The sequence below is a fragment of the Ursus maritimus genome (genome assembly GCF_017311325.1).
Source record: "Ursus maritimus isolate PB19 chromosome X unlocalized genomic scaffold, ASM1731132v1 scaffold_X1, whole genome shotgun sequence".
NCBI lineage: Eukaryota > Metazoa > Chordata > Mammalia > Carnivora > Ursidae > Ursus > Ursus maritimus.
Window position 1 is genome coordinate 112,789,919 of NW_024423319.1, and position 24,195 is coordinate 112,814,113.

At 36.7% G+C, this 24,195-nt stretch overlaps 1 protein-coding gene and 1 long non-coding RNA gene across 5 annotated transcripts in view; both read left to right on the forward strand.

The window, feature by feature from the left end:
* AP1S2 (adaptor related protein complex 1 subunit sigma 2) overlaps positions 1-24,195 on the forward strand; it is a 28,844-nt gene that overhangs the window by 2,591 nt on the left and 2,058 nt on the right. The window contains exons 3-5 of one of the 4 annotated variants that reach the window (XM_040634059.1): positions 7,363-7,471; positions 8,292-8,429; positions 19,088-20,522. In XM_040634059.1, the coding sequence (XP_040489993.1) occupies positions 7,363-7,471; positions 8,292-8,429; positions 19,088-19,144 (304 nt within the window). In that variant the 3' untranslated portion in view covers positions 19,145-20,522. Of the gene's footprint in view, positions 1-7,362; positions 7,472-8,291; positions 8,430-19,087; positions 20,523-20,638; positions 22,059-24,144; positions 24,154-24,195 lie in introns of those variants that run through there. The other 3 variants (XM_040634053.1, XM_040634074.1, XM_040634066.1) reach the window with 3 other exon arrangements.
* On the forward strand, positions 9-3,043 carry LOC103668128. Its single transcript, XR_569945.2, has 2 exons — positions 9-324; positions 2,694-3,043. It is a non-coding gene; the product is annotated as an uncharacterized LOC103668128 (long non-coding RNA).

Here is a 24,195-nt window from a genome sequence, read left to right on the forward strand (position 1 = left end):
AATTTTCATTTATCAGAAAGGTGAAATAGGATCAAATGTCCAGTCATTTATAATGTGGTGATGGCAGACTTCTGAGAGATGACATTTATAAATAATGATTAATAAAGATTTAGGTGAAAAAGGTTTAAATTAAAGCTTTGTATCTTTAAAATAATTGCTGTTTTGATTGATTACCCAGTCAAAAAAAATAAAATCAGGAAAGTCGATTTAAAACTAATTATGCAATTAAAGGCATAAATGATTATTCCTATTAATCATCTTTTTAGAAAAAATTCAATGAATTTATTTCTTTGCAGGTGAAAATGGGGTCATATTTTAAATGGTGTGAGTAATCTCTGAATTTAGACAAACTTTCTTGAAAATCTATACAGTAATGACTGATAATTGACATGCCTTTTTTCTGACTTTTAGAATTTTACTTATGAACACTTTGGATGCATAGACCATTTTAGTCATATAGAGGTTTTGAAACTTTGTGTATATATATAAGATCTCTTTGTTAGTAGTATTTATTAATTTGAAGTACACTTGTTGCTGTCATGGAGGTATAATTTGATAATTTTACGAAGAATAGATTTTTAAATTTTTGATGTCGCAAAATGACTCACACTTTGGCTTTGAGCACTAAACTTTTTTAAAAATGTACATTTTTATTAATATCTGAAAGTCTTTTAATACCCTAAGATAACATTTCTCAAGATTGGGCTAAGCAGGTTAAAAGAATCATAATTACTTTGTTTCTTCTCCATTTTCCCTCCCTTACAAATAATTTACTGTATTTAAGAACAGTGTTTCTGCATATAAAAAATTGTCTTCTATAGGGGAAGTGCAAGGAGCTAACAGTATGGGCTGCAAGGAGGGTTGAAGAGAATTCTGGGTTTTTCTCTGTTTCCTTTATTCCACTCTAGGTGTGAATGGGTTTTTCGTGTGTGGGGGTGGTGGGGGGAGATGGCAGAGGAGGTGATGGGGATTAGAGGATATAGAGAATGTTTTAAATACCATAGAACTCCTCTTTCCAATAGAATAAATTTAGTCATCTTTGGGTGATTTTGATTTAGTACTTGTTGAGAAAACTCATAGCATTTTAGAGCTGGGAGAGGTCTTGGAATAATCTAGTCAGGTGATTGTTTTTAAAAAGCTTTTTGTGGGGCGCCTGGGTGGCTCAGTTCTTAAGTGGCTGCCTTTGGCTCAGGTCATGATCCCAGCGTGATCGAGCCCCCTGCCAGGCTCCCTGCTCACTGGGAAGCCTACTTCTCCCTCTCCAGCTCCGCCCTGCATGTGTTCCCTCTCTCTGTCAAATAAATAAAGGCTTTAAAAAAAGAAAAAGAAAAAGCTTTTTGCCCCAAGGTTAGAACCTTCAATGAAAGGGAAGTGGAGGGATCTCATACCTCCGCTCACTTAGCTTGAACCCTCTGCATAGGAGATGGTTTGTGAGCTTTAAAACAACTGTTGATTAAATTTCAGTTTTACAAAAGGAAGAATTTGGGAGAAGTGACTTGTCCAAGGTCATATTCTAGTTAGTGACTGACAAGAAGGCTAGAAGCCTTCTCATGTCTGAAGTGTGGAGGCAAAGGTTTTAAACGGGGATGAAAAAAGAGCAGATACGCCCTTCTGAGAGGATCCTCGTAATTGGAGAATGGGTAGGTGGAGGGCTGAGTCTCTCACCTGAGAGAGCTCTTAGGAGATCTCATTATAATGAGGCCCTGAAGGAAGACTTCTGCTGCGGCTCAGCCAGTGGAATGAGCTGTTCCTACAAGGTAAGTTTTAGAAAACTTGGTTGCTGCTAGAAGCCGGGAGGGCAGTGATTCCACATTTCTGGTTCAGCTGATGGTAAATGTGAGGTAGCAGACATGTTGACTTTGAGATGCCTAGTTTTCTCAGGGTCGGCTTGGAAGTCAGGGCGGAAATTAGGCATAAAGTGGTAGATCACCAACGTTCAAGGGGCAGGCAAAGTGGGGAGGCTAAGTATAGGGTCAGTAACGTCAGGAAGGGGGAGAAAGTTTTGAAAATTAAGTCACCAGTGCCAAATGTTGCAAAAACAAAGTGAATAAAGAATCTATTAGGTTTTACAGTGAGAGTTCATAAAATGACACTTGTGGGAACATTTTCAGTGAAATAGTAGAAACTCTCGAAGAAATGGGCAAAGTGTGAGGTGGAGACTTTTAAACAGCAAATGTAGACTATTTCAGGAGCTTCGTTATATGTGAAGAGGTGGTAACCACCCATAGACATAGGAGTGAGGGACAGAGTTTTAAAAAAGGTGTGAGAGACTTAAGCTTATTTCTAGATAGGGGAAGGAGTCCCCCGTGTGGAGGAGGAAAATACCAGCAAGGGAATCAATCCCAGGAATCGAGATTTCTGCCGCTGAAGGCAATGGCCTGTTACAACGGAAGGCAAGCAAGCAGTCGTTGGTGTTCCCGCACACACCATTCACCCCATCCATGTTGGGCCACCATTTTTTCTTTTAAAGGCTATAAAGGGTAATCTAACCTGACTCTGATGCTTGTCTCAAGCTCCTATAAATAAAAGGTGCACTTAAAAAAAGAAAAGCTTTATTAGATAAAATTTACATACAGAAGTTAGAATTTTTAATCAGTTTGCATCTGCCCCCATTTCATACTGAAAACCTCATATACCATATTTAAGAATGTATTCTTTGTTGATATAAACAGGTGATTTTTTTTTCTCCCTAGTCCAGCCGGAAGAGAAGACCTTTTAAGCAAAAGAATTCTTGCTTAGCTTCTGAGAAATTTGAACCAGCACTGTTGCTGTTCCTGTCAGCAAGTGATCTTTAGGCCTCCCTTCTTCTATTTGTCTCAGCCACGTTCTTCTTGCTGAGCATTTCGCATAATAGTTCCCCCTCTTGGGGAGAGGTTGGGGGGGCCCATAAGGAGAATATAGCTGAAAAAACAGACTGAAAATCTGGGGGCTTGAACTCTGTTTGGTTTGTACCCTTAACTAGTTTTGTGACTTTGAACAAGTGATTTTGTGTGTGTCTTCTCATCTCTGAAATAAATGCTCTTGAAGATCCCTTAAAGACCTACCACTGTATGCTTTGTTTGATTCCTATTTTATGCAGCATGTTATGGAAGAGGCACTAGATGAAAGTTTTACAGTGAATTTAAAAATACATACATCTCCAAATTACTAGTTTGAGAATTTGCCGCAGTATTGTGTTTTCTTTACTAACAAAAGAATTTTTAATGACATACCAGTGGGTATTGAGAATAGTTTAGTTACATTCACGTACAGTCAGCTGACACTTAGCTGACTGCGGAGAAGTCATGTGTTTTGAATATCAGAATAGGCACTTTCAGATGTTCTCTGAGTGCCAGTAATTAGAGTAAGCCTTAATCCACTCTGCTAAAAATAACCAAACATACCTTTCTTCTTACTAGTCTATTATTAATTTTACTTCAGATTTAGACTTACAAATATGTACTAAGAGAACAAAATGAGCTCATAATTGAATTTTTAAAAAGCATTTGGTTATAAAAATAGGGAGTACGCTTCAGTTTCTCGGTAATCTTTTACTAAATCAGTATAACAATTTTTCTCTCCCTCTTCAAAGCTCTTAAAATATTGCTTATTCAGTTTTAATTTTTGCCAGGTACAGGATTACTTTATTTAATACAGTTCCTGGCTATAGTTTTTAATATGAAACTTGGGCTTTGGAGTCAAATTACTATTCCTGGGGAGGTTACTCAATTAAGCCTGGGTCTCCTATAAATGCAAGTTAATAACAGTATCTTTCTGGAAGAGTTGTTGTGAGGATTAAAATGGTAAAATATGCAAAAGCCTTAGCTAACATTTAGTGTCTCACTCGGAGTGAGGACTCAGTGAATGTTACCTGTTAATTCTTGCTTTCTTCCATAAGCTTTCTGTAAAGAGGTGTCTTATCCTGATAACTAGACAAATACAACAAAGAATTTGTTTAATTGATGGCTCTTTTTCCATTCTGACTGAAAGCAAACATTTAGGTACTATTGCAGGATTTTTATTTTTATTGCTTTATTTATTTTGTATTGCAGGATTTTTTTTTTTTTTTTAAGATTTTTATTTGAGGGGCGCCTGGGTGGCTCAGTCGTTAAGCGTCTGCCTTCGGCTCAGGGCGTGATCCTGGCGTTCTGGGATCGAGTCCTGCATCAGGCTCCTCCGCTATGAGCCTGCTTCTTCCTCTCCTACTCCCCCTGCTTGTGTTCCCTCTCTCGCTGGCTGTCTCTCTGTCAAATAAATAAATAAATAATCTTTTAAAAAAATTTTTAAAAAGATTTTTATTTGAGAGAGTGAGAGAACAAGCAGGGAGAGCAGCAGAGGGAGAGGAAGAAGCAGGCTCCCCACTGAGCAGGGAGCCTGATGTGGGGCTTGATCCCAGGACCCCGGGATCATGACCTGAGCCAAAGGCAGACGCTTAACTGACTGAGCCACCCAGGTGCCCCTGTATTGCAGGATTTTAAAAATACTGGTTGATGCTTGGACACATCAGTCCTGGTGATATTTAAATTAATATTTCTAAATGATTCACACAATTAAGGACCATTGACTAAGTGCTATTTATTTGTAAGTCAAGAGGCAGTACTGTGGATAAGGAGCAAAGATGGTGTAAGCATTAGATTGCTTAACAGTAGCATTGTTGAACTGCTGACATTGAGTAAAAGGAATTTTACCCAAAACTATTAGTAAATTCCTTCTAATGGGATTTATTTATTAAAGATTTTATTTATTTATTTGACAGAGAGAGACAACCAGCGAGAGAGGGAACACAAGCAGGGGGAGTGGGAGAGGAAGAAGCAGGCTCCCAGCAGAAGAGCCTGATGCAGGGCTCGATCCCAGAACGCCGGGATCATGCCCTGAGCCGAAGGCAGACGCTTAATGACTGAGCCACCCAGGCGCCCCCTAATGGGATTATTTAAATAGAACTCTGTTCATGTCAGCTAGTCGTGTCTGTTTTTTATCTACCATTTTTAATGTCAGTTCCTTTAATAATTAGTTTTCTTGATTTGGGGACTTATAACATGTCATTTGTTACAATTTCCCCAAATTCAAAACTATTTGGTGAGCATAGGTTAGGGAGGATGGAAAGTTGGAATTGCCTTTTTTATTTTTTTAATTTTAATTTTTATTTTTAAAAAAAGATTTTATTTATTTGTCAGAGCACAAGCAGGGTGAGCTGCGTGCAGAGCAGGCAGAGGGAGAAGCAGTCTGCCTGCTGAGCAAGGAGCCTGATGTGGTACTCAATCTGAGGACCCTGGGATCATGACCTGAGCTGAAGGCAGACACTTAACCGACTGAGCCACCCAGGCGTCCCTAATTTTATTTTTTTAGAGAGAGAGTGAGCACACGTGAGCAGGGCTAGGGTGGAAGGGTGACAGAGGGAGAGTGATAGAGAGAATCCCAAGCCGACTCCATGCTCATCGCAGAGCCCGACACAGGGCTCAGTCTCTGTACCATGAGAACATGACCTGAGCCAGAATCAAGAGTCGGACGCTTAACTGACTGAGCCACCCAGGCTTCCCCCGTTGCCTTTTAAACTGATAAACAAAACCATAGGGTAGGAAACAGGAAGCACTTTGTTAAAGTTGGAGGTGGTGCCCCCTTATGTCCTCCCTGCTAATAAATGAATATGTTCAAAAGCCTGCTCTCTCAAGACTGCAGGAGACCTACCATTTTAAATAACTTAATGTATAAGTCCCGTAGAATGGACATGGCCATGAAGAGGGAGTCCCTCAGGTGGAGTGGGAGGGAGAAGTTCTGAAGATCAGATTTCTTGTCCCAGAGCAACCACTTGGCAGACTCTGTACTCTTGGGCCCTGTTGTTCCCCCCCACCCCCAATCAAGGATGATGATGCTTGCTGTCGGAAAAATCAAATAATTGATCTTTATTTGATCAATATGATAATAGAGCATTCTGTAAATACTAGTTATTTTCATACTGAAAAGCAGGAATTCATTGAATTCCAAAACTGAGATTGTATATATTATTTTCCATTAATGCTATGAGCAGTAATTGCTCATTGTGTTTTCTAAAAATCACTTAAATGCTCCTCAGTGAAAATTACAATAGAAACTGAGACTTGTTTAAAATGTCTTAGGTTTGGGGCGCCTGGGTGGCTCAGTCGTTACGCGTCTGCCTTCGGCTCAGGTCATGCCCAGCGTCCTGGGATCGAGCCCCGCATCGGGCTCCTTGCTCAGCAGGAAGCCTGCTTCTCCCTCTCCCACTCCCCCTGCTGGTGTTCCCTCTCTTGCTGTGTCTCTCTCTGTTAAATAAATAAAATCTTAAAAAAAAAAAAATGTCTTAGGTTTTCTGTTTGTTTTTGTTTTATTTTTTTCCCCAAAAGCCTTTAATACACTTAAACCATTTGAAAAATGCTCTTTTAATCCGCCTCAAAAGACTTAGTCATTGTTTGCTATGCCTCAAGGTTGTATGTTAAGTTTTGGCTTCCTTGGGTCAAATATCATGTAATCCCACGTGCTAGAATCCTAATTTGGAAGAGAATATGGGTTTTCCAATCTTATTATTCAAACGATAAATAACCTAAATTTTCATTTAACAGATAGAACTGGGAAAATTTGAGAACAGGTCTCAGTTTCCCCTGTTCTCTTTCTCTAACTTCTGTAATAACTTAGAACTGTTCTTTTCTTGGAGTTTATTCCACAGTCCTAGAAACCTTAAAAACAGTCTGTGCCGTTGGAAGTCAAGATAGTAGTTACCCTTGGGGGTAGCATAGCAGGTTGTGACCTAGAGGGGTTAGGAGAGGGGATTCAGGAGTTCCATAATCTGTTTCTTGATCAGGGTGCTGGTACACTGGTTCACTTTGAGAACTCCTCAAGCTATATATATATCACTTGTGTTCTTCTCTGTTGTGTATATTACACTTCAACAAAACATTTCAGGCANNNNATTGACAATATCTTCAGTAAGTCCTTCAGTTGGAGAGTTTATCTTCTTCCCTGTTTACTTGTAGTTTGAATTAATCACACAGTGTATTTTGTTTTAATTAAGTAAACATAAGATTATATTTCATACAATTTAGGACCATTATATTTCATTCATTGTATTTCATAACTGGGTCCAGGTATGTTTTAGAATATTCACAGAAGGCAGCCTGAAAGAAGAAGAGCAAAATGAGTTACTCTTTCTACATTTCTGGATGCTATGATTGAGTGATTATTTTTTGGTTTTTCTGCATGCCCGTACTTTTCAAACTTTCTCTACATGCTTTCATTCCTTTTGTAGTGTGGGAGGAAAATATACTGTTGTAAAAGGGGAAATAAACTGTAAGTATGGGATCTTTCACAATAGGATATGAAAACATACTTAGATTATAGGGTGAAATTTTTTCCACATTTGCTTTGTTACAGATACGCTAGTCTGTATTTTTGCTGTGCTATCGAGGATCAGGACAATGAGCTAATTACCCTGGAAATAATTCATCGTTATGTGGAATTACTTGACAAGTACTTTGGCAGTGTGAGTAGTATTTTGTTTTAGGAAATTGAATGCCATAGTATTTTTAAATCTTTTCTGTAACAAGGTCTTTATTTGATTGTCTTGGGGATTCTGTTTGAAAGTAACTGCAGGGGAGGGAAGGGCTGACTGTCCCCTGCCAGCGGGCCCAGTCAGTTAACTGCTGGAATGCTTGACCCCACGGCCCTGCTCATTTAATGATGGTTGTGAGAATGAGGTTTAAAATAGTGAAACATAGGGGCGCCTGGGTGGTGCAGTCGTTAAGCATCTGCCTTCGGCTCAGGGCGTGATCCCAGCATTCTGGGATCGAGCCCCACATCAGGCTCCTCCGCTAGGAGCCTGCTTCTTCCTCTCCCACTCCCCCTGCTTGTGTTCCCTCTCTCGCTGGCTGTCTCTATCTCTGTCGAATAAATAAATAAAAAATCTAAAAAATAAAATAGTGAAACAGAAAGGAGTTCAACTGCAAAGATTAATATTCTGGAAGTGCTTAGTATAGAATTTAGATTTGGTAAGCAGTTACAATCACATTATCCAGGAAATATGTATTTAAAAAGGTCATTGTTTATGAGTAGAGAATTATTAAGTTGCCCATCTTGGGAGCTTCTCAAATCAGGTCTTACTTAATTTGTAGGCCTTCTGTTTCCAAGTACTTAAGATTTGAAAATTAAGCCAACTAAATCAGCGGTGCTTAGTTATTAGCCAGATTGCCATTTTTAGAAAGAATTAAGATCGATTCACTCTGATCAGATTTTATTCACTACCTGATGGTGGGTAAGTATGTTTTGCTTTCTTCAGTTTTAACACTGTTTTTCTTGCTTTCCAGGTGTGTGAACTTGATATCATCTTTAATTTTGAGAAGGCTTATTTTATTTTGGATGAGTTTCTTTTGGGAGGGGAAGTTCAGGAAACATCCAAGAAAAATGTCCTTAAAGCAATTGAGCAGGCTGATCTACTGCAGGAGGTAAGCTAATTGGGGTTCTCTTTACTAGACATTAGCATGTTTTGCTATTGCTAGGGAAGTCCAGTTATGTTCCCTCATTCTTAAAGTTTCAGAAATTACTCTGAAGCATGCTTGGCATGTAGTGTCCATGAGCAGTATATTAATTGGAGTATGTGTCAGTCACATCAACTTAGTTATCTGTGGATGGATTTTTTGCTTTGGAGATGGTCTGTCATATTGATGGCCCATTTTTGGACCCCAAAACACTAGAGTCTAAACCTTTAGAAGACAGACTAAGAAGGGAAAAGATTTGTCCAACAGTAATTTGAGAATTCTCCGTCCATTGTTCTGAATTACTGCAGATAACCCCTCTTCACATTAGTGTGGCTGGATAATCAGCTGATTGTGAGACTATGGCATTTTCATCCCAGATTGGTTCATATTTTCACCTCATGTCCATTAAGTGCAAATGTAGCCAAGCAAATGATAATGTTATAATTATACCTTTGTAGAACTCTCTAGTTTTGTGTTAGCTAAACTAACTAAAAAGCATTTGGGCCTTTCTTTGCTCTTTTTAAAGATTTTATTTATCTATTTATCCAAGAGAAAGGGAGAGAGAGAAAGAGCACAAGTGGGAGGGAGAGGCAGAAGGAGAGGGAGAGCGAAAATCTCTCAAGTACACTCCACACTGAGCGGGGAACCCGACTCAGGGCTCAGTCTCAACGCCCCTGAGATCGTGACCTGAGCCAAAACCAAGAGTTGGATGCTTAACCGACTGAGCCGCCCAGGCGCCCCTCTTTGCTCTTTTTAAATAACAAACATGTTCTGTCAAATGACTGTATTCTTATTTTGCCTTGATATCACAGGAACTGTTGATAAACCCCCTTCCATTTCCAATTTTCACATTTGTCCTTGGTTAATTGTATATTTGTTTCTGGACCTTCAGTTTCTGAAATTTAAAATTTCATAGATAAGTCCACCTTTTTCAAAATATTAAAGATACCTTAATTCAGATACCAAGTTGAATTATGCTTTAGTGATGATTGTGGTTTTAATCAAATAGAAAGTCTATAGCACAAGGAGAAGGAGCTAGTCAATATAAAAAATGTAGTGTGTTTCCATTAATTCTCTTTTTTATTATTAAAGGAGGCTTTAAATCCAATATTTTAGCATTTGTGTTGTAACAGAAGTGTGAACTAAAAAGAGTACATCTCTCTTTCTTAACTGTGGGCCTCTGTGGGAGGGAGGGCTTTGGTAATGGCTCTGCATTAGTCACTGACTGGGTCAGTTGTGAGGATTGCTCCAACTTGGGATGACATCATTCAGAACATACATGTATTAAATATAAGAGAATACAGTGTACATGTAATGATCTTGAGTTAACAAAACAGTGGTTAAGATGCCTGCAAAAGTGGAATCTTTTGTTGGCAGCCCTGATGCTAGCCACCGTCAGTAGTGAAATGAGCACAGCCCCTTTGCCTTGTGTGTAGTTTGCCACAGTTCTTTATTAATTGACCGCAAATATGTCATTGGGAAGATTTTTTTTTTTTTTTAACATCTGATATTGTGACCACAAGTTCATATTGTGCTATTGTAAAGTTGGTTTTAAAGTTAGGACCTCCTTATTTTGCTGTTTACTAATTAGGCTTTTCTAAAAATAAGGTCAAACCAGAATCAGGAACTGGGAATTTTTCATATTTGTCTCTTCCTTTGTTCACTTTTATATTTCATTATTACGTAACTATATTCTGCTCTGTCAGATCCTGGTGTTTCCTCTAAGTTCTTCATCATTTCCCTTAAAACATTTCTAAAGTTCTTAAAGTTCACCTTTTAATTTTAATATATTTTTCCTGGAGAGTAGTATTTAGGGCACTGATCTTTTCTGTGTCTGGATTGTTTTTTAAACTCTACTGAGCAATTGGTATAGACTTTATAATATGACAGGCATACTAAGTTTACTTTATAGCTTGCATTGGGGATAAAAATGTCATTCCAAGTCCATATTTGTGAGTATGTGTGTATCTCCCCTATTAAAGTATCTTAATAGTAAGATACCTCCTTTTTTGAAGTAGTATTTTTGTATCTTAAGGAGAAAGGAGGAGTGGAGAGAAGCATGGGATGTCTGTGGTCCACGTTAAGATTTTTCTTTCCCTGTCTCACCCTGGTTAAAAAAAAAAAGTTGACTACTGTTAACTACAGTGTATCTTTAGAAGAGAGCTTTGGCCCTATTTTTCATCTGTGACTACCTTAAGATTGTTTTGTACATAAACCAAAGTGATAGTATATTAAGACATTTTCTATTCAGTGGTCTGAGTGAACCATTTTTCTTAATTTAGCCATTCAGGTCTTGAGGCAGAACACAACTGGTCCGTTCTGAATTTAGAGTGAGTTATAGTACATGGCAGGTTAAGGCCTTGTGAAGCAGTAAGGCTTCAGATGATTCTGTTCAGGTTGACCTGTTAGTCATTCAGGTTATTTGCCCACATACTGTCGCAAATCCAGGATGACAAGATGCTTGTTTCCTAAAATAAATTCATTTATATGTTGATACCTGATACATGTTTACACCTTTGGAAGAGTACTTAAATATTATGTTCATAAAATAGGTGGTGGAATAAGATGAGAAAAAACGGCTAAATTTCTTTAAAGTTTCCCTTTTACCCAATTTACATAAACATCTTGTGGTTTGTTTAGGTAGTTCTTCATTTTATAGGCAAACAGGGCAGACAGTTGATAAAGTAGGTTTTCTGTTAGCATCTTATATATAGTCAGTAATGAGAACATGTCTGGACACCATGAGAGCAAAAAAGAACTCTGATGATAGCTAATGCTTATTGAGCACTTGCATGGGAAGCTTCCTGTGCTGATCCCCAGGATGCCCTGAGAAGGATCACGAGCACCTTTTTAACAAGTGAAGAAGTAGAGGCTCAGTGAGGTTCCAGTGACTGGTCCTAGCATTGCAAACCCAGATCGCCAGACTTCAGGGCTCTGTGATATCTTGACCAGTGAGTACTATCCGTGTCTCCCCCCGCCCTATTTGTGTGTTGTCTTAGTATGTGTATCTTAAACCTTCTGTTTTTGGTACCAACTTCTGTGTTTTTCGGTAATAAAGTGATTCATCATTCTGGAGGTTTTTCTGTATGCAACAGAGTACAGTTCCTAACACAGATGCCATTTTTTACCTCTTATACTGAAAATTTTCATTGTCCGAACTATCAGTAGTTGGTATTTTTAAATTGGGTATATAGATATAAATAACATATCTTTAAAATCATTTCTTGTTGGATTTATCAAAACTGGATTTGTAGTAGCTTTTTTGGTCTTATAATTTGGGATATAGTATTCACGTAGCCTATGTCATGAATATGATTTTGCTTCCAAAATTGTAAATATAGCTGTAAAGGCACTTATCTAAATGCTGCCTTAAAATTATAGTAATACTAAGTAATTTATTTTAATTTAGTTTTCTTTGTATTGTGATTTTTCTGTTTGGTATCAGGTCTTTTACTTGATTATTTCTAAACACCAACAATGCCTTTGAATTTATAATGAAAGTATCTGTTGGCTTAATGATACATGGAAATAGCAAAATGATTTTTATTTTAGCCCTTTTAAAATTTGTGAAATACACATTTCTATCCTTAAGAATGTTTATTTTCTTCAGAAAAATTTCTTTAAAATTTCCCTTTTACTCAATTTGTATAAATGTCATGTAGTTTGCTGAAGCAAGTCTGTCATTTTATAGGCAAACAGGGCACAGTCAGTGGATAAAGTAGATTTTCTATTAGCATATTATAGCCAGTAATGAGAACATAAGTGTGTATTTGAATAATAATTGCTAAAACATCAGACATTGTGATTAAATAATAAAGATACCTTTTTTATTTTACTTAGTTACTTGGTAAACAGTGGTTCAGTTTTGACATTTCTAGAGTGAATTCCGTATTATTTTTTGTATTTGGTTCTGTGAATACATAATTAAATTTGGGGATAAAGCCCAGAAAAATTAGTCCATTATCCAATTTTTAATGTTTGTTGGAATTTAACACAGGTTTTCTTAACATGCCACTGGTACTTAGCTTGATTCTTAAATTACTAAAGTGCAACATGCTGAGATTACTAAATTGACATTCTTTGCAATACTTGGAACATTTCCCCACCACCACCAATTAAGTGCCTATTTTAAGCTAGTTTTTTGAGGGGGAGGACACGGGGGAGTGGTACAGTTGATTTATGAACATAGATCTAATGACCAAGGAAGTATAGAGTGCATTTTCTTTGTGAAATCGGGCACTTACCAGTTTTTCTCTGCTCCTTAATTTTATAGAGCCAGAATGAAGAATGGGGAGGTTTGTCTGAGGATATCTTATGATAAAGAGCAGTCTAAGGCTTTAGTCCCTTTGACCCCCAACTTATTTATTGGTAACTACCAAATTTACCGTTTTTGTGGCATGGATAAAATGGGGTGTTATGCAAAGACTGTTGCACGTGAGATGATTTCAAGTCCTTGCCTGATCTGTGAAGATCAAATAGTTAAAATACCGGGCGTTGGGCTTTAACCTCAGCGGTTAGATGCATGATGGTGTTGATCGGCGCTTTGAGATGTGTCAGCCTTTCTTTTTTATACTAACAGCATCATTTTGAAATTTGTGGGGGTTTTCCTTTTGAGCTTTGTTTGCTGTTGGTATTGTTTCTCACTAATCTGAGCAATGAAAAATAAGTGAGGTACCAAAAGCAAGCATTACACTCACGAATTTGCTTCTACTTCGACATGATCCACTTCATGAATAGATTCTCTTGGATTTGCAGTTGTCAGTCTGCCTCGGCTAGAAAGTGGTGCTCTGGAGAATTAGCGCTGCTAAAATTGATTTGTTTTAGTGCTGGGGCTGCATGATATAGCTTAGTACTATGCACCATCTTTGTGGAAGTAATAATAAATCTGTTGGACTGCGTAAAAATGGAAAGGTAAGAATCTTAGAAAAAGTGATCTTTAAAAATAAATCTTTTGTAACTTAAAATTATTTTAAGTAAATAAGTACTTGAGGTATTTAATGACATGCCTTTTAGTATGAAGTTTGGGGATTTTTTTAAAAATTAAAATCTTGCTTTAAGAATATTTGGGTATGCTAGTCAAACTCGAGGATGTCGTACATTGTTTTATAACAGCTAGATGTATTCAAATATATACAATAATATCATTTAACAGCAAAAAGCATTTTGATATAAATCCTCTTAGGATTTGATCTAATTAGACAAACTCCTGTGATTCCTTTGTAATTTCCACTGTTTATGTTAAAACCTTCAAGCCTAAACCTTTTAGTTTTAAATAAGGTTAAAAGCTATCAAGGCTATACTCTTATGGCAGCGTATTTTAATTTTTTTATAGGTAAACTTGATTGGGGTCTGCTAGAACAAACTGGATAAGTAAGGTTTGGTTACATTAATGTTTGAAATGGAAAGTACAGAAGGGCAGATACAAAAAAAACAGAAGGGAGAACAAATCTTGCCTTTTGTTTACATTTTATAAGAAATTCGGCCAGTGTCCTTGGTCACTGGTTTTCAGGTTGTAATCATTTTGCTGTATGTGTGTTTTTTGAGCTCTTTGTCTGCTTTTCAGAATTTTGAGGATCCCCCCCCTTTTTTTTTTTTTTAAGATTTTATTTATTTATTTGACAGAGAGAGAGACAGCCAGCGAGAGAGGGAATACAAGCAGGGGGAGTGGGAGAGGAAGAAGCAGGCTCCCAGTGGAGGAGCCTGATGTGGGGCTCGATCCCAGAATGCCAGGATCACGCCCTGAGCCAAATGCAGACGCTTAAGGACTGAGCCACCCAGGTGCCCCAGCCCCCCGTTTCATTTTAACAAATTTTGAGCCCACTCTTCCTACTCTGGGCTATTTGTAATAATGAAAAGTTGGAGTAACTTAAAATCAGTAACTGTAAATCTGATTTTCAAAGATATTTGACAAGAACCCACAGTAATAAAATACATTTTTATATCATAATAGCTACATGCACATAAACTGAAAAAAATATTTTGCTAAATAATACTTTATTTCTTGTTTTAGCAATCTCACATTTTCTATTCTATTCTTTTTTTCAATGTTGATCCTGATCTACTAAATTGATTGTATGCACCCTAGGATTGGGACCTGCAAAGAGCCTATTCCTAGTTGTTGGTGATTTTTTTCTTTAAAAAGTACTTTCTGAAAAATTTCAGGGTTTGAGTTCTTTTTTCGCCTAATGACACATTCTTTAAAATTTTCTTTAGTTTCCTCTGTTACCTTTTTTAAAAATAAAAGTTCCCATTATAGAAAAATTAACAAATACAGGCAAGCACACCGGAACATAATTTTACCTACCCATCAACCAGAGACAATTAAATTAACTCAGTGGTTCTCAACTGGGGTGGGGAGTGAGGCAATTAGGCATCCTCACGGAACATTGAACAATGCCCATATTTTTGATTTTCACGACTGGCAGTGGGGTGCTTACTGGCATCTGGCAGGTGAAGACCAAGGATGGTGCTAAACACCCAGCAGTGCCCTGGACAGCCCTCCTAGAACAAGGAATTATCTCGCCTCAAGTATCAGTAGTGCTGTGGTTGCAAAACCCTGGTTTAATTTAACACAGTAGGATATATAAAGATTCCATTTACATTTATAGACTGCTACATCTTTTCAATATAATATATAGTCCAGAGTATAAATGACTTGAAATGAATCAGAAGTAGAAAGGGAAAAAAACCCCTAAGAACTGTAAAATAAGGACAAATCTACTTAATAAGAACATGTAAATGGCTATAAAAATCACCTCTGTGAGTCAACAGAATCACCTTTACTTGATAACCAGTGCCTGGAGAGATAATATGTGGTTGACTTTAGCACCTAACCCACAGCAAAGCTTGTGGGAGGTCACTTTATAATTTCATTTCCTCAACAATAACCAAATCAGTTAATGTCTGTTAAGGTGATTGAGTTTTTACCTGGAAACAGAATTGAGTATACCCTGTAGGCAATTAGAATATTTGTTTGATTTTCTGATTTCCCCATCGACCTTAGGGACTTGATAATTTTTTTTTTAGACAGGGACTAGTTTTAAATGACCAGAATTTACATGTATAGACTTTTATTATTGTACATGTAGACTTTTGTTGTTGTACTTTTGTACCTTATTAGCCTTAAAAAATGTACTTAGTACAGATCTAGAGTTTGAATATTTGAAATTCAGTGATAAAAAGAAATTCTGTTATTTTTTGAGATCCCTGACCAAATTTAAAGCATTTCACATTATCCAAATGGAAGACCTAGGCAGATACAATATGGTTACCCTAAAATATGCTTAAAACTATTTCTTTACAGTCTAAAGTTTATATTTACTAATTAATCTGCTTTTTTAATTTAAAAAGTACAATTAACTGCCAGAGAAAGTAATTTGTTCTTAGTATTTTATAACTAATAGGTTTTAGAGCAGGCCTTACAAGGTGTAGTTAAGTTATTCCCATCATTTTTAAGACAAACTTTTGAAACGTAATAGAAACAGATCAACAGCACAATAGAAAAAGCAGTAGATATAAATCACAGATGAAAGAGAAAACAAATGGCCCTTTTACATAAGGGAATGTAAATGAAAATAATGAACGAGAACCTTTTTTGCTTTGTTCTTGGATTGGCAAGGATGAGCGACCCTCTTTGCTGCTTGTAAGCACTTAAACTTATATTCCATTTTGGAGGATTAGTTTGGTGATACCTGTTAACAGTTAAATTTGTACACTTTTTTTTTTTAAGACTTTATTTATTTATTCGACAGAGTTAGAGACAGCCAGCGAGAGAGGGAACACAAGCAGGGGGAGTGGGAGAGGAAGAAGCAGGCTCATAGCGGAGGAGCCTGATGTGGGGCTCGATCCCAGAACGCCGGGATCACGCCCTGAGCCGAAGGCAGACGCTTAACCGCTATGCCACCCAGGCGCCCCAAATTTGTACACCTTTTGACCCATCAGTTAAATTTCAAGGAACTGTATCCAATAGAGACATACAAATACACTAAGATTCAGTATAATATTAAGCCACTGGAATTTATCCAAATGTTAATCAGTGGGAAATAGGTTAAGAAAATTACAGTACAGCCATACATGATACTGTTACCTGTCTGTAAAAAAAATGAGATTGATTTCTAGGTAATGATATGGAAAAATATTCAAGGTGTATCAAGTGAGAAAAGATCTAGGAGTGGGACATTAATTTACCGGCATTACCTCTAAAAATGTTTGAGGTCCCCCCCCTTTTCTAGAAGTGTAAAACAAACCTGTATTAGAAGTATAAAATTTTAATTTTTAAATTTTTTAAATGACAAAATGAAACTGTTTGAATGGAAGAGTACACATTGTTTTGTTCCATTAGGTAAAATTAGAGTAGGATTTGCTAAAAAGAAAAGTTCCAGCCTGTAAAGTGAAGCACTTGTGTTCTCTTTTGGCCATTTTAGACACTAACCATCTGGACAACCATATTGCTCTTGCCACTCATTAATAAGTTAATGTAAAAAAAATATATCATTTGACTTTATTAGTGCCTCACAATTGTTCGTGGAATAAGACTGACACCATGAGCTGTGTCATCTAAAAGGTACCTTACAAGGGCCTCGGATTCTCTTTTATTCATTGCTAAACATAGATCTTAGTGAATTTGGACATTCTCTGGCCCTCCGGTCTTTAAGCACAAGGAACAGTGTTCCAGAGTCGAGAGTAGGGACTTTGCCACAAAATTCAGTGAGGGGCAACAAAAAGGTCCATTGTATTCTAGAACATGAAGGATAGAGGATACTACTTATAGTACAAGGAATAAGTGAAGCCCCTTCACAAGAAAAACGAGTAGAGCAGTAACTTCAAATTACACTTCTATTTATTTTTCATTAAATGTAAATTATTTGCTCTTTGAACACATTGTGTGCTAGAAAGAGAAAATCAGGAGACTAGGTTTTCAGTTTCGGATCCAATACTGGTAGTTAAGTGCTCATCTCAACAGGATTTAAGCCTTCAGATAAGTGCTAAACTTCCAGTTTCTTTATAGTTTCCCAGACTGTTTTACTTTTGAGTCATCAGCCTAGTGTGGTGAATATCTGGGAATTTTTAAGGTAACGGGGTTTGTCTTTTCTTTAGAATGTAGACAGTTTTAAGAGCAGGTGTAACTTAACTCCTCTCTCTGCTGTGTTTGTTAACCTGCACTTCCCACTACCTCTGGTTCTTTCTGTAGGGGGATTGAGAAAAAGTTCCTCTGGGTATGGAGGAAAGTTGAACATACATGGGTGTGTACCAAGGAGAAGGAATGAATGCAGAGACCAGTGAAAACCAGGAATAGAATAAAGGGGAAAGTATATTGGCAGGGTGAATGGGAATGGAGTCAAAATCATTGGTCTTAGCCAAGACGACTCTTCCTCCTGTTGGGAGGAGGTAACTGGGTAAAGCTGTAGTTTGTTTTTTCCTCCTCATTTGGATGAGTGAAATTCAGAAAGTTGTCCTTTTCTTGTCTTTGAGAAACTTATTATCTAGAGGAGAGTTGCTGGGGACAGAGGAGAAAGAGAAGAGGTAGATGATTTGAGGAAAATGCTGAGGGTTTGGAATAGACTTAGTGGCGGGGAGCAAATGAGTGACGAGAAGAAGGATTGCCCGGGATTTCAGGCCCATGTCAGGTTGAAAATAATGTCTCATCTTTATTCAAAAAATAGGTTTCCAAAGAATTGATACTAAGGGCAATTTGCAGTTTCTATTTGTGTAATACAACTGGATTAAATTTTTGTTTTCATTCTAGCCTTTATTCCCATGTAATCTAAATCACTGATGTTTTAATGTATCGAGGAACTCAGCTTTCTGGGTAGTGGAAGAGAGTAGTTCTGGTTCCACCCAGGACCCCTGTGTGTTGTGACAGACTTGACTCTCACCCTCCCCGNTTCTTAATTAATTATTCCATGACTCAGAAGATGTTCTGGTGGTGTGAGGGCCCAGAATACTGGAGTTACATTCATCTACTATAGTATTTTCTTGGTATATAAGAGAAGAAATAACTTGGTTAATGTGGGTATACCTGTATCATTTAGCTTAAAATCAACCTTAAAGGTTAGGTGGTCCTTAAGGCATTTTTAGCACAACTTTTTCAGACTCTGTCTAAACTGAGAAATTATTGAAAACATGTTACAGCAACTTAAAAATGGTAAAAGAATACATTATTTGTGTGCATTTTAGGGTTTTTCTTCTTAAAGGATGTTTTTCCAATGAAGAGGGTTTTCTCCCCATGAAGAATATTCTTCACAATTGATAGATGCTAATTTCTTAAGAATAATAATACCGATCATTGGCCATAAAGAATAGTTAGGCATCTCATCTACCCTTCCTTTACTGACGTAGTAAAAGGTCTGTCAGAAATGCCGGGCAATCTTGTTTGAGAATTGTTTGTTCCCTTTCCTAGTAAGTCTCTTCTGGGGAAGGACAGCGGTGTGCTCAGCCCTATTTGAGGAAACTACCTTTCTCTTTTCTTTCAGTGGGCATAAGCTGTCCATGGTTGGTTTTTCCATAGTGTGTATAAAATTAAGAGAGAAAACAAAAAAGATGAAAAGCTATAATTTTATAGTCTCAAAGAACTGGTATGTAGGTGGAAGGTTGACAGACTTAAACTTTTCTTGTTCTCTCTCCAGAAAACAGAGAATATGTATCACAGCAAGAGTTTCATTGGGTGTAAGAAAGCATACTAGGATACGTGCTGGAGTACTGACATGCATCAAAATGTAGTAGGATCTATGAATTCAGTTTGTACTTACAATTCTGTCAAGTTTGTTATATATTTTAGCATTACCTGAAAAGTCTAATTACATTAAATCCCAGGGGATAGTCCCAGTACTTCCTTTAACTGATATTTTCATAGGGAATTTTGATAATGATCCATCATTGGGATTTATAATTTATTTTTTTACACAGAGAATATTGAAATAGGTTCAGAGGTTCATTAACAAAAAAGTATTATTAAATACTGTGAAGCACTAATGTCACTGGTACAGAAATAGATAAATAGAATTCCCCTATGAAAAATGAGAGCTTCTGTAAGAAAATGAAGCATTTGGGGTTTATTACTACTATTATTTTAACTTGCTGGTTCATGCCACTATATTCTGAGTGGGGAAAAAAGGCAAAACTCTCTCTTTTTAAACTGTTTTAAGAATTATCTGAGGATTAAAATTTAAGTGGTACTTCTCAGATACTTGTGTATTTAATAGTCATTGTATAAGGGATCTGATACATATTTGAACAGTTTACATGACTTTGTAGCCTATCATTTCAAAATGCCAACTTCAATATTAAAATGAGGATATTTTACAAGCCATCAAATGAGCAGTTTTAAACTTGGAGTCACAAGCCTTTTGGCATGGGTATAATCCCTTTGATAGCCCGAAGAGCCACGGGCCCTCTTCTCAGGAAAATCTGTATGTAATTTTGCCTCTAGTTTCAGGGAGTTCTTTGAGTCCCTAGAAATCCATCTGTGGACACACTCGGGTCAGTTTAAAACCTCACCTCAGGTTACCTCGTTGATATGAGAAACCTCTATTTACATACATTTGTAGGCATAGACATTTAACAATCTTTTTGGAGAGTTCTTTAAAATCTATCCTGAGAATTATTTTAAAAAAATAATATCCTTAGTCTCAAAGGCATAGTCTCTGGAATTTTTTTTAAGCTAAGTGAACCATTAAACACCTCCATTGCTACTTAATATACCAAATGGGTGACTACTTTTCCACTTTTTCTTGGCAAAGATTTTCCTTAAGGATCTGTAGAGGAGTTTATGGTCACCTAAGGATGTAATGATTTTCATTAAGGGATTAAATTCCTTTACTTTGTGTAATAAAATCCTGACATACTTGAAGACTGGTGGGAGGTAGTATTCTAATTGAATTTTCAGTTAACTCAGCATTGACCAGACGATTTTACACTGAAAATCTTTTCAGCCTGTTAATAACAGTGCTTTTGGCTTTTGTAGGATATAGGCCATTTTGATTATCATTATATAACTTACCAACAGATGAACTGGAACTCCTAAGCACTGTTTATAAGTTAAATGTTCAGCCATAAACCAAAGAACGAAAACAAAAATTTAAGTTTCCATTTTCTGTACTGTGTACTAAACATTCTAGGAATCTGATTGTGTCTGTCAGTTTGTATACTGTGTAAGAATATGTGCATTTCTTTTGTAGCCACGTCATGAATATTTTAATGTCCCTGTGTACTAAATGACTACTCATCGTGTATGCAGAGTTTCACAGAGGAAATAGAGAGCTGATATACTTATGAAAGAAAATATCCTCAGCTTGGTGACTATCTTGTATAATAGAGCATTTCAGAAACCAGTACCTTTACAATTGTAATTGTTTTTCCTGTCCTCATTTTTCTTTTTCTGTTTTATTTTCATCCTATATGTGATCTTGATGTAGTTTATTCCTGCTCGCAACTGGCTTAATTTCTTCTTGAAATATGACCTATGAATGTTTTGAGTAGTAGTTCATCTTAAACACATACATGTCATCATTTACGAACCATCTATGATTAAAATCTTGTAAGAGAAAAATTTAGCCATCGTTAAAATGTTCACCAAAGAAAACAGCGGAAACGCAATGGCCAAATAAGTGTGGCTTGGTCTTCAAATGTTTCAGGGGAGAAAAGAAATTCTCTTTAGTGTGACTATATTACAGCCTATGTGAGCTAACGTTTTCTAATGTATCACGTAAAAGCGTATTTGGAAATAATTCCAGAAAGTAAAATCTGTACTGTTCCGTAGTATTTAAGGGTAAAACATTCACAGTTCTTAAGTTCCTGATGCCACCTTTATTCAGTGCTAGACAGTGTTGAACAGTCCCTTTCAGAGTGATCAGAAAGCTCTGTCAGAAGCCTCTGTGGCAATATCTCTTGTTTAATAAGAAGTAACCTTTTCAAAATGTTAATACTGAGTTTATATAGTTAAAATTCTAATACTCAATTTAAATACTAATATTTTTACTAGTTATGGTTTTATAATATATATTAAGTCTTCATTTAAATACTTACGATTTGTTAACTATGGTTTTATTTTAAGACTTCTAATATTGATCGTTATTGTGTATACTTTTAATGAAACATGCAACTTATTTTACTGTAAAAGGAAAAGTACCAAATAATTCACTGTTCGTATCTAGAGAGTTTAAAAGCCTAAGTTATCATTAAACAAATTCAGAAGACACTCAAACAGGTTTACCACTGAAAGACGACCTATGAAAATGTAGATTAGGCAGGTATGCAGAGCAGTTCTTTCCATTCTCTATGTCCTGCATTACATTTGAAGCACCTGGGTGGGCTATCAAATGAGAAACTTACCATTATACATTGAAAGCATTGGGAAACATTGGTCTTTCATTTCCATTTTTTTCCCTTTGTCCCTCCCCCCACCCTGCAAGATGTTATTCATCTGGTTTTAATGCTGAATATGCATTGTCTCCTGCCGGTTTGCTTTGGATGCTATGCTGTGTGCTGAGCTGTAACCAGATGTTGCTTCTTTTGTTATTTGTATACAGCTGCTTGCTTTCAATTCGTAGATTCTGAAATCGCTTTTCTTGCACGTCTAAAATAAAAGTATTGCATGTACTTTGTCTCATGTGAATGACTTTTTTTCTTCTCCATCCCTTTGGACAAATAATATCTTTTATATTTTGGTTTTTCCAGGTAATTTTATTAAATCGTATAAAAAACACCAAAAGTGGCTAAGCTGGCAATCTGTTAAGTGTACAGTTCAGTACTGTTAAGTATATTCACAGTGTCGTGCAATTGACGTCCAGAAATTTTTCCTCCTGTGAAACAAACTGTATCCATTAAACAACTTTCCATTTCCCCTTCCCCCAGCCCTTGGTAACCACCATTCTACATTGTTTCTATGGCCGTGACTACTTCCGCTACTACTTCTTGTCGGTAATTTTGAGCTACAATTTCAGTGTCAACATGGGAAGATCACGTTTTATACTATGGACACAATTTGTAAAAGAAACTAATGTACTATTTGTACAAGTCTCAAGGAGTAAAATGTATAAATGATTCCTTTAAACCAGGACTTTTAGAAAGTACACATTTTAAATAATGCATATTTGACAAGTAACATGCTTCTCTTCATGAAATGCTATATAGGATTGCAGGCAGTGAGCACATAGGGGAAATCTGACCAGCTCCAGGGAATAGAATGGGAGACATTTTTACATGGATAGCGAAGAATGTTAGCTGTATAGAATTCAGTGTAGGCATCTTTTAATAAATGCATTAAAGGTTACATGGTGTTTTTAAGAACTATTGAACATTACAACTGACCTATGAACAATGAGGGGGTTAGGAGCACTGACCCTCCCAGGCAGTTGAAAACTCACATAGAACATTTGACTCCCCACAAACTTAATAGCCTACTGTTGACTGGAAGCCTTACCGATAACCTAAACATTCCATTAACACATCTTTTGTATATGTATTATATACTGTATTCCTAAAATACGCTGGAGGAAAAAAATGTTAAGAAAATCCTAAGGAAAATACACTTACAGTACTGTATAGTAAAAAGTCTCTGTATAAATGGACCTGTACAGTTCAAATCCGTGTTGTTCAAGGGTTAAATGCAAATGATTATTTTTAAATTGTTCCAAGATGTATGCGGTTCAGATGTCAGTATATTTAATGTTTAAGGCTAAACATACATCAAAGAGACTGGTTTATTACATCATTCTTGGGAGTGTTGCATCTTTTTCATCAGACTTACTTTAAAAACTCTATCATGAAAACTCAGCTTCAACACCTGTAACTCAATACTCATAGTAATATGCTTGTGTCATCCATCTCCCCTCCACCTCCATTTTGGCCTCAGGGTTTTAAAGCAAGCCCTGGACATCATTTCATCTTCGATATTTCAGTATGTATCAAGAGACTGAAGTACCACACCCCCCAAAATTAACAGTAACTCCTAATATCTTGTTCCCGGTTCAATTTTTCCTAACTGCCTGAAAATTGCATTTCTATAATTGGTTTGTTAGAACCAGATTCCCAAAAAGGCTCACACTGTATCTGGTTGATGCCTCTTGAGTCTTCTCACCTTCAACAACTCCCCTGCTTTTCGTCCCTGCCATTTTTTTTTTCTCTTTAACCGAGTCACCCATGCTGTAGAATGTCCTCCATTCTGTATTTGGTGGATTGTAATCTTGTGGCAATGTTTAACTTGTTTGCCTATCCCCCATATATATTTTGATGTACCCTGGTTAGGCTGAGGTTTGATGTGGGGAGCGAGGGCAAGAATACTTCATAAGATAACCTTTCTTCACCAAAGCCGATTTTTACCCATTTTTCATTAGTAAACAAACCTACTAAAACTTGTGAACTTTATACAGAGTTGGTTTATAATATTTTATTTAGTACTGAATGCTAAATACCTTCATGTAGGTAGGTCTCAATCGTGTAATGTTATCAATTAACAGTTTTTGAGCACTTTCTAGAAGTCAGGCACTAAGCCTTCTCTCCCTTAAATGTCTAGTATGAAGGTAAGTATTGTGATCCTTGTTTTCCAAATCAGGAAACAGGCTAGTGTTTAATTTACTTACGATTAAATTACATTAACCATGTGATGCTTTACATACAATTAAATCTAATGTATGGATTTACAGTTTTTTTTTCTTTTCCTTGTTTTTTGCTGTACCACAATTAGGATGCAAAAGTAAGTTATTATTGGATACTAAAAATTGCATTTTCTCCATTA